Source organism: Haliotis rubra, unplaced genomic scaffold (genome assembly GCF_003918875.1).
Source record: "Haliotis rubra isolate DU_JTF1 unplaced genomic scaffold, ASM391887v1 Scf954, whole genome shotgun sequence".
Taxonomy (NCBI): domain Eukaryota; kingdom Metazoa; phylum Mollusca; class Gastropoda; order Lepetellida; family Haliotidae; genus Haliotis; species Haliotis rubra.
Window position 1 is genome coordinate 22,873 of NW_025767695.1, and position 9,960 is coordinate 32,832.

The 9,960-nt window shown below is 37.9% G+C and overlaps 1 protein-coding gene across 1 annotated transcript in view; it reads left to right on the forward strand.

The window, feature by feature from the left end:
- Window positions 1-9,211, forward strand: part of LOC124264984 (glutamate receptor ionotropic, kainate 2-like) — a gene marked incomplete at its 5' end in the record, with an annotated part of 28,109 nt that extends 18,898 nt beyond the window's left edge. Inside the window, 6 exons of the mRNA XM_046699764.1 lie at window positions 561-897; window positions 1,739-1,956; window positions 3,038-3,300; window positions 3,716-3,907; window positions 7,863-7,911; window positions 9,113-9,211. Of these exons, the coding sequence (XP_046555720.1) occupies window positions 561-897; window positions 1,739-1,956; window positions 3,038-3,300; window positions 3,716-3,907; window positions 7,863-7,911; window positions 9,113-9,211 (1,158 nt within the window). The remainder of the gene's footprint in view (window positions 1-560; window positions 898-1,738; window positions 1,957-3,037; window positions 3,301-3,715; window positions 3,908-7,862; window positions 7,912-9,112) is intronic.
- Between the last annotated feature and the right edge of the window lie 749 nt (window positions 9,212-9,960).

Sequence of the window (9,960 nt, forward strand, 5' to 3'; positions counted from 1 at the left end):
AAATATCACAAAACATAAGACGTTTTTATTAGTTTCAGGATTATACCGCCGAGAGAAGATGAATGGGGCAAAGACGTTAATGGTTCGTGGACAGGCGTGTTTGGGATGCTGCAGAGAAGGGTAATTAGTGGCAGATAGTAGCAAATTACCGACCTGGAGAGGATAAATTAAATTCCACGGGGATTTCCTGTAGAGTGTTTCTACAGAGTGTTCCTTGGGGGTGTTCCGTGAAGTATGTTCCTGCAGTGTGTTTCTGCATAGTATTTTAACAGGGCCCTTCTGCAGGGTGCTCTATCAGGTTGTTTCTACAGGATGTTCCAGCAGGCTGTTCCTGCAGATTGACCATACAGGATTTTCCTGTGGGTTCCTGCGTGGTGTTCCTGGGTTATCCTAAATTGTGTTCAGCAGGGTGTTCTCATAAAAAAACTGCACACAGCAGGATGTTTCTGCAGGTTGTATACAGGGTGTTCTGGCAATCACTAACAGTGTGAATAACATTAAAGAATTAATATCAACAATCTGGTAATGATAGATTTTTAATCTCTCTGTGATTGTTGTAGGAGGCTGACTTGGCATCGGACATCCTAAATATCCACAGTGACCGTGCTTCAGCTGCTGATTACATCCTGCCTCCGATCGGGGAAACCAAACAAGTGATCATGTACAAGAAAGAGGACGAGGACAGGGACCATCTGCTGATCCTTCTCCGGCCGTTCCAACTTCACGTTTTTGTTTCATTTGGTGTGTCTCTGATCACATGTATAATCTTCTTGTCCGCTATAAGAATAACCCACTATAAGTATGAATTCAATAACAATAAGAGTCTAACTGTGGCATGGATAATGGAGACTGCTGCAGCTACAGCATCTGAAATTCTGGGAGCCACTCTGAAGCAGGGTGAGAAAATATTTTTCAGAACCTTTGGCTTGAAATATTCCTGTTTCCAGTATTATGTATGTACCTATAATATGGCGAGAAGTCATTTACTGAAGGATTCGAGGTACAGACCCGTGCAAAAAGTATTCGGACGCTTGACATAATTTCCATAGACTGACTTGTTAATTTAGTGTAGCATAAATAATGTCCATGAATTTAAATTTCGTAAGATCCAAGTAAAATTTTGCACGTTTGTGAGGAATCATCTTACCTACAATCATATAATTTCTGTTTAATTTTCCGTTGCTTATTTATCGAATGGCAACAATTTAATCAAGGTATGTACAGTGCCTTGAACTCCTTTAACATGGCGTCCTGTGGGATTGTGCATTGGGGAACCATACGCAAGTTGATAAATGTGATGTCATTAGTTAAATAGTGGTCGGAAAACTGAACCGAAATTATGTGCGCAGAGCAGAGATGATTTCAAATTTGCCTGTCAAATTTTACAAAGATCTATCCTAAACTCACTTCATGAAAATTATTTCTGCTACACTGAAATAACATGAGAGTCTATGGAAATTACGTCAAGTGTCCGAATACTTTTTGTACAGGTCTGTATTTGATTTTCTGTATGAAATTTGCAGTAATAAAGTGTATACAAGTTATTTGATAGAATTTAATATATGGTCAATTGTTCAATGTTCAATCTTTAAAACGTCTTTCCCAAATTACATCATCTATGGATTAAAGAAAACTCATCGGTACGAATTAATGGTTATTGTAATGATTAAGGCTGTTTTCTCCCGGATAGTGACTTTTACGGTGTGGACGAGTTTTATATGTAACGTTTTACATACAGGATCAACCGTTACATCATCACATGATTCGGAGCGGATCCTGGCCGCTGGATGGTGGATGTTCACAGCCATTATCTCAGCTGTCTACTGTGGGACTATCATGGCCATATTTGTTGTGGAAAGACACAATCCACCATTTTCCAACATGGCCGAGTTGGTAGCAAGACAAGACTACAAAATAGGATATGATATATCAAGCATCACAGAAAACTTTCTTCAGGTAAGAATCGCAGAATGGTCTTCCGCGTGACTAGGCTACATCACGTCCCATTACAGAGTGAGTGAGTGAGTGAATTAAGATTTAAAGTCACATCTCCAATTTTTCAGCCATATCGTGACAAAACACAAGTAATAATTCTACAGTACATCAAGATAAATGTTTTAAAAAACCACCTCGAATATCACAGATATGACTATAAAACTATTATGTAACTCTAAAACAGCTTAATTTCAGAAGACAATACAAAATAAAAACAGGCTACATATTGCCAACAACTGAAGGTAGATCACCATACTAGGGACCATGGGGACTTACAGTACATTTGCTACCTCCATGGACCCTAGTTGGATTTACACCATCCCTTCAGCTGCTAGCAATATAGACATACATTAAAAAGACACATATTCCACGACGTTTAAAAAGGTTTGATAGATTTTAAATTGACTTTGAATGTTTTGGGACTTACGTACTCTCTCAGGAGGACAATAATTTTATACCAAGTAGGTATAACCAATGTAACGTTTTATTGCATTTAATTTATTTATACCCACTTGGGTGTCCCACTTCTTCTGCATCAGATCACGGATATAAGATTTGATGACAGCTTTATAATAAGTGTATGGAATAAGAAGAGCTGTCATTGATTTGTGTAGTACTGCCTTGGCAACAAGATCGGCCATTGTGTTCCCAGAAATGCCAACGTGGCTGGGTAACAACAGAGGACGATGTCGTATTGGCCAGTAGCAAGATCATTATATAATTCTATAATTTCTATTAAAAATGGATGTTTACAAGAAAGATTTTTAATAGCCTGAAGGCAAGAAAGTGTCTCAAAATGTGATATATTGTTCATATTTAGGATGTCTATTAATATATTTAAGAGCTGTTAGTATTGCGTTTGCTTCTCCTGTGAAACTAGAGCTGTTATTTGTCCAATTACAGAACATATATACAGAAACGTTTGAGGCACAGTTCTATTTACAATTGGATCACATAAACACACGCACACACACGCATGGGATTTTTTTAACATAGAAAGAATTAAATATCTAAAGAATCGTCCCTACTTCACCAATTTCAGAATTCCAGACTGCCAGATGCCATGGCAGTTAAACAAAGAGTTCAAGAATTATCTACCACAGACCCTGATGTATTCAGCAGTAATGACACCAAGCACCTGCAAAGAGTCTGGAATGGAAAATACGCCTACATATCTGGCATGCTACTTACAGCATTAAGCAATGCCAACTGCAAACTAAATGTGATTGATACCGAATTTGGAAACGCTTTCATTGCATTCTATCTTCCAAAGTCTTCCCCTTACAAAAGAGACTTCGAAAAAAGGTATGAGCCTTTTTCTTAATTCGGTAACGTATCCGTCGAATCAATATTGTGCAATAAAAGGTTTTGTAAATACTGTTCTGAATATATTGTTCTGATATGTTCTCTGAATGGTTAGGTGAGTGAGCACTTTGGAAACGGCATTGCGTAATCACACTTTGGACATAGCTCTGCATATTACAATACGTAACCCAGTTGGTTCAATGGGGATTAAAATGAATACATACTATTGTAAAATTGTTAATTGGACCACACATTTGAACCACGCCTTGGAATATAAATTCTGAGCATCTAACTCTCTCTAAACATCCAAACAAATCAAACAAACAAGGGAGTTTAATCTCAATAAATTCATTAATGTGTGACAGTCAATAACATCCTCTTCTTGAAGTAATTTGTTTAATCTTGTCCTCATCAGCATGTCCTATCTCAGCGACAGCGGCATCTTGCAGCGCTCCTATCAAGAATGGTTCCATCCCACTTCACATGACGGGTGTCCAGTGGAGGACTTCCCTAAACCCATGTCACTGATCAAGATCCACAGTATCTTCTTTGCTGGTGGAGGCGGAGTTGTGTGCAGCTTCGTGATCCTGGCAGCAGAGATTCTTTGGTATAAGATGACGCAAAAACAAAGATAGATGAAAGGGAAATGCAAGTCAATAAATGGGTATATAAGCAACCGCATTTTAGTATGACGAAAAACGTAATACCGTTTGCGATGGACTTCTACCTTGGTTTCTTCCTGAGAAGTAATATTTGAGAAGGAAAACAATATTTATTGCAGCATTTAACATTGTCTCATAAACGTTTCTTTTCATACATTGAGCACATTTAACACTTAATACGTTGGTAAATGTTACACAATCGTGCATCATGTGATATGAATATAATTGCTGAATATAAATCCAAATGTTCAATACAAAGGAACTCTCGATTTCCTTTGTCTTTGTGTGCCATTACGTTGGAAGGCTGTCCATCAGGGTCGATTCAGAGTAGATGTGTTGGTAATGTCCTGTGATCCTCATGTACATACAGGAAGCTAGTGGATATTGCTGTCATTACATATATGAATTAGTGCTGTATGGCGCTTCACTATGAGCAGTATTCCAGCTTTGCAATGACGGAATGTGCATCTCTGAAGCTTTCGAACAGGGTGTCAAAAACATTTTTTGCCTCTATCACTACTATGAGTGCTCAGAAAGATTGCCTCTGTTCAAACTCTCTAAATGGGATTCAAACTCACTCTGATAGTCCACGTATTTTCAAAAACGTCCCTGTTTCTTCTGATAAAAATATTATTTATCTGCTCAGTTATGTTCATTCAGTTGCTACACAAAATGTAGAGAGTCTTCTATACATTTGCTTTAACACGTACAATATTCTCCGAGGCATACTGAGGACATGATGACTGAATAATTATCGGCTGAAGTCTATATAATGTTGCAAATGCCAATAAAGCATTCACATCCTTTTTGTGTCTTTATGGGCTTCAAAACTAATCACAGTGTCATATGGCCATCGTGACCATGTAAATTACCTTATCCTAAATGACAGTAACAGGAAACAGTTTAAGCGGTAGTAAAATGTCGAGAGCTGTGGGGGAAGCAAGTGGAATAAGAAACATTGAAGGCATGATTCTTCGCGAATTTTCGGGATTAGAAAGCTTCCTAAAGGCTGGCTATAACTACAAGGAGTGCGAATTGGATACCTGTTTGATTCAGCCTTGTGTACACATGCTTACGACGTGCATGTCAATTATTTATCAATGTTACAATTGTATTCACTTATTATTAAAAAGGTAAAACTGGATGTTTCAATATGTGATTTTTGATTATACATTGATCTTTTGTTGTCATTTACTGAGACTGAACATGTCATTGTTAATCGATTGGTATGTATGTATGTATGTATGTATGTATGTATGTATGTATGTATGTATGTATGTATGTATGTATGTATGACTGTCTGTCTGTCTGTCTGTCTGTCTGTCTGTCTCTGTCTGTCTGTATGTCTGTCTGTCTGTGTGTGTATGTATGTATGTATGTATGACTGTCTGTCGTCTGTCTGTGTCTGTCTGTATGTCTGTCTCTGTGTCTGTCTGTCTGTCTCTGTCTGTCTGTATGTATGTATGTATGTATGTATGTATGTTTTGTGTGTGTGTCTCTATGTCTGTATGTATGTCTGTATGTATGTATGTATGTATGTATGTATGTATGTATGTATGTATGTATGTATGTATGTATGTATGTATGTATGTATGTATGTATGTATGTATGTATGTATGTATGTATGTATGTATGTATGTATGTATGTATGTAACTACATTATTCTTGCTGCCATCAAGAATATTTGGCCTAACATTGGAAGACATTGATACGGACGAATGTGTGTGATCGGAAATGAACGTTTCCACGGACACCAGTGTCTGAAGAATCCATGGAGAACGCATTAAATGTACAGAACACTTCACAGCAACAGTGATTGTAAGTCAGCTCTATTTTGGGACATTAGCTCACGTGATGGCAACTTTGCTCATTTACTCTCTGTTGTTTCCACAATACGAGCAGGTTTTAGCTTTTTCACTACCAATATTAACAATGGAATGCATTTCTTCAAGGTACTGATGTTACTTAGAGTACTTGATACCATGTTGTTTTATTGTAGTAACAGGTATGCAACTCTAGCTTGATCACCATTCCATGCGAGTTATGTTCATGTTGCTCAATTCTTCTATATTAATTTGAGAGGAAAAGACAAAGATTTGACATTGATGAACACCGGAACCAACATGTTAAATCCCGAATATCAAAATTCACAATTGCAAGACTTCATAGTGAGTGAGTGAGTGAGTGAGTTAATATTTATCGTCACATCGGCAATATTTCAGGACGTGACGAGAACATTTTATAAGTATATTAAAGATGAATAACGTTAGAAATTAAAACACCTGTTGACGAAGAACAGTAAAACTACTAGTGTATCACAGATATCCATTTAAAACTAGCAATTAAATCTAAAATATTGGAACTATAAATGACAAGACAATATAAAAACAGGCTGTAGATTGCTAACGACTGAAGGTAGAGCACCATACTAGGGCAAGAATTCATAAACAAACAAGGACAATGGTCATTTGAAATTTATCACTACTTGAAATATTATTGAAAATGATGTCACAAAGTACCTTGCGTAACTTCGATTGAAGTGACAGTTTGGAACAAAGTCATTCTTGAACACTGGTATCATTCTGGTTGACAGCAGAATGAAGAAAGGTCATGTTTTGTGGCTGCCAATGTTTTCGAGCAAATCCATATTTGACATTGCAGTTGTATACATAGGCTAAGACCATGGCAAGGTGCAGGTTCAAGTACACATTCGTTGCAAATTCAGAGTCGCAAACTAGATATGCAATTTCTATCATATACCAAAAGGTGGGAGAATCTGTTCTAGATCCTTTGCATCCGTAGTCATGTACCAGATACTGAGAGGGCCTTGGTTAACGTCTTTTTTTCCTCGGATCAGGGGGAACCTTTAGTATTATAGATGAAGTAGCCTTACACCGTCGTTACAAATATCAACGTTATCATAAAGTTTCATGTCACACTTATAAATATAGCCTTAAACCGTCGTTACAAATAGAAGGTGCTCATGCTCCCCTGTGACGTCACAACCACTGTTTCAATCTTACGACAGATGGTATGCGAAACAATCCTTACATATTCAACAATCGCTCAAAAATATACTAGTAAGCATCCTTCACATGATCAATGCCTTCCAGAGCTACAAACGTCGAAATACATTCCACAACAGATCCAGGCGAATGTTTGCAATGAGAGGTTGACTGATGTTTAATGTCTTGCTGCTGACCCAGAATTCGTTGGTTGTTTCTTTGCAGTTTGCGGTACCATTTACGTATATTTAATAGGACAATTAAAGGTCTACCCCTTCAAATGTGGGCCTTTCTCTCACATTAAACTGGAATGTCACTGCTATAACATAATGAGATACTGTTCACAGTGGCGAGGAACTGATCTCAATCGCTTACAACCTCAGATCTAGATAACGCCTATGAATTTCAACATGTAGATGTATACATCTGAATGTGCCTTTCGCAATACTCACAACTTGTTCACCACAACTGAGATTTCTCAGATGACACCATTATTTACTACTTTAAATCTGACGCGTATTTTATCAGTTCCACTTTATGTATGGAGTGTGACCCTTTCTGTGATGCCACAACATCATTGTATGTAATCATGAGGTGAGTTTTAATGTGTCAGACCAAAAATTTAAAATGCTTCTGAGAGAATGAAAATAATATTAATTTCTGGTATATATAAATACACATATTCATGATGTTTCTGTATTTTTGCTTTCACTCGATAATATGTCTTGGAACACATTTTTGTAACATCTTTCTGTGACAAAAATGAGAAAAATCTATCGGGCTTTCACCAGACTCAAGTCTGCGGTACACGATCGAACTCCTCAGCAGACTTGTGTCACATCTCACCGGTATTAATTGTTGGGACATCAGATGACTTACCTGTACTACTGGACAGTAACATCCAGGTAGAGAACGTGGCGGTGCTGGAACTGCCTTCAAGTCAGGTGAGCCATGGATTCAACACCACAGTTCGATAGGAGGACCATGACCACAAGAAGACAAGTGTTGAAAGTAAATATAACGTTCATACTTAAACACGGGATATCGACGGATAGGGGACAAGAAATGTTTCACCACCCTGTGCTTGTTGAACTCACTTGACAGGTAATGAAAGATAACCCGCTGGTGTGACCTAGGCAACTGTGTGTCGTCAAGCTGCGGCCACTTTGATCATTGTCACAGTGTTTAGTTCCTAGGATGATATTTGTCAGAGGGCATAGTATCTTTTACTATTGATTCAAAATATTGACCATACTTATGCTAACCCAATGGATCGTTTGATGATAATCCTAATGTAAGTCAGCTTAAATGTTAAATCACATTAAAGATGCAATGAATCTCTGATCTTCACAACTGGAAATATTTGCCGCTGCACTCATGTTACAAATACCGTCATTATATTAACTGTACGAGCGCCTGAGACCTTAATACTGAAATAAAATCATTGACTGGCACTGAATCAGTGAAGTCAAAGAGGATAAAGGGGCCTTGTTGGTATTTCAGTTCAGATGCATGTACTCTAGTCAGATATTCAGATCAGTTTGAATAATATATTTCAAATCTATGCAGATTTTGTTATCTACACAAAAGCTGACGTTTCCAATACAAAATATAATTCTGACCATTGAGTTTCATGAAGTCTTGTTTGATTGCATGAGTCACAGAATTGCTCAAATCACATGTAAAGATGCTTGTCTTGGAATTGCAAGGAGTTATCATCAGGACTAAGCCAGTGTTAAACTCTTTATGAATGTTTGACAGGAGGGGCTGTTCACAAGGGCAAGAATGTGGACGCTAATGTTTCACCCCTTTGGACGGGCTTTCACAGACGTGAATAAAAAATGTCAGCCCTATTGGATATAGGTAATTAAGCAGAAATTGTCATTATTTTTTTTCCCTTTTGTGCAATGCTTCAGTCTAGAAAAGGAGAAATGTATTAAGAGATGCAATTTACTTTTCTTGGCATTATCAATTAAATCATGCGTTCTTTTACACTAACTCTATGCAGTTACCGGTTAGTACAATTTTATAATATGTGAATGCTGAAATGAGATGCATGGTTTTCCACTCCGGGTCAATATTTGCAATTTGTTCCTAAATTGCACTGATTTGGTATGTTAATGTGGCTGTCATATGTACTTACAGACCAACGACTTTGGCTATGGCTACCTTGAAGTGGGCAAGCGGAAGGTGTTTTGGTTTCCTTACCATGTACTGAACCTGCTGGCTGAAGCAAAATGCTGACGAGAACCATCTGCTGATCCTTCTCCGACCGTTCCAACCTCAAGTCTTTATAATGCTTGCTGTATCAGTGATCACATATATCATATTCCTGTCCTCTTTAAGATTACTCCGTGGCAAAGGCCAGTTGAATTCTCATGTGACTTCACATGGCGGACACCAGAAATAGGATTTACACATAGTTCCCATGTTAGCCATCGTCTTCCACGTGACCTATCTTCGGTTGCTGGTGATCTATAGCCCATTTTTATATTGTATTGTTCTCTATGATAATATCGTTTTATTATTACATGCTAGTTTTACCATCTATGTGATACTGATCAGTGAAGGTCCGGGTTAGAATGTGCCTTCAGTTACCCATGCTTGTCGTAAGAGGCGACTAAAGGGATCGGGTGGTCAGGCTCGCTGACTTGGTTAACTCATGGCATCGGTTCCCAATTGCGCAGAACGATGCTCATGCTGTTGATCACTGGATTGTCTACGCCAGACTCGATTATTTACAGACCGCTGCCATATAGCTGGAATATTGCTGAGTGAGGCGTAACTAAACTCACCCACTCACTCTATGTGAGACTCTGGTATTTTTACTGTTCGTCTTCAACGTCTTCGGGTTTTTTAATTTCTAAATTTATTGATGTTTACTATGATAATTGATTGTTCTCGTTACGATTAGACGATAAATATTAACTCACTCACTTAATCAATCACTTAATCACTGACTCACTCACTTTGGCGTGACGAACGAATGCTTT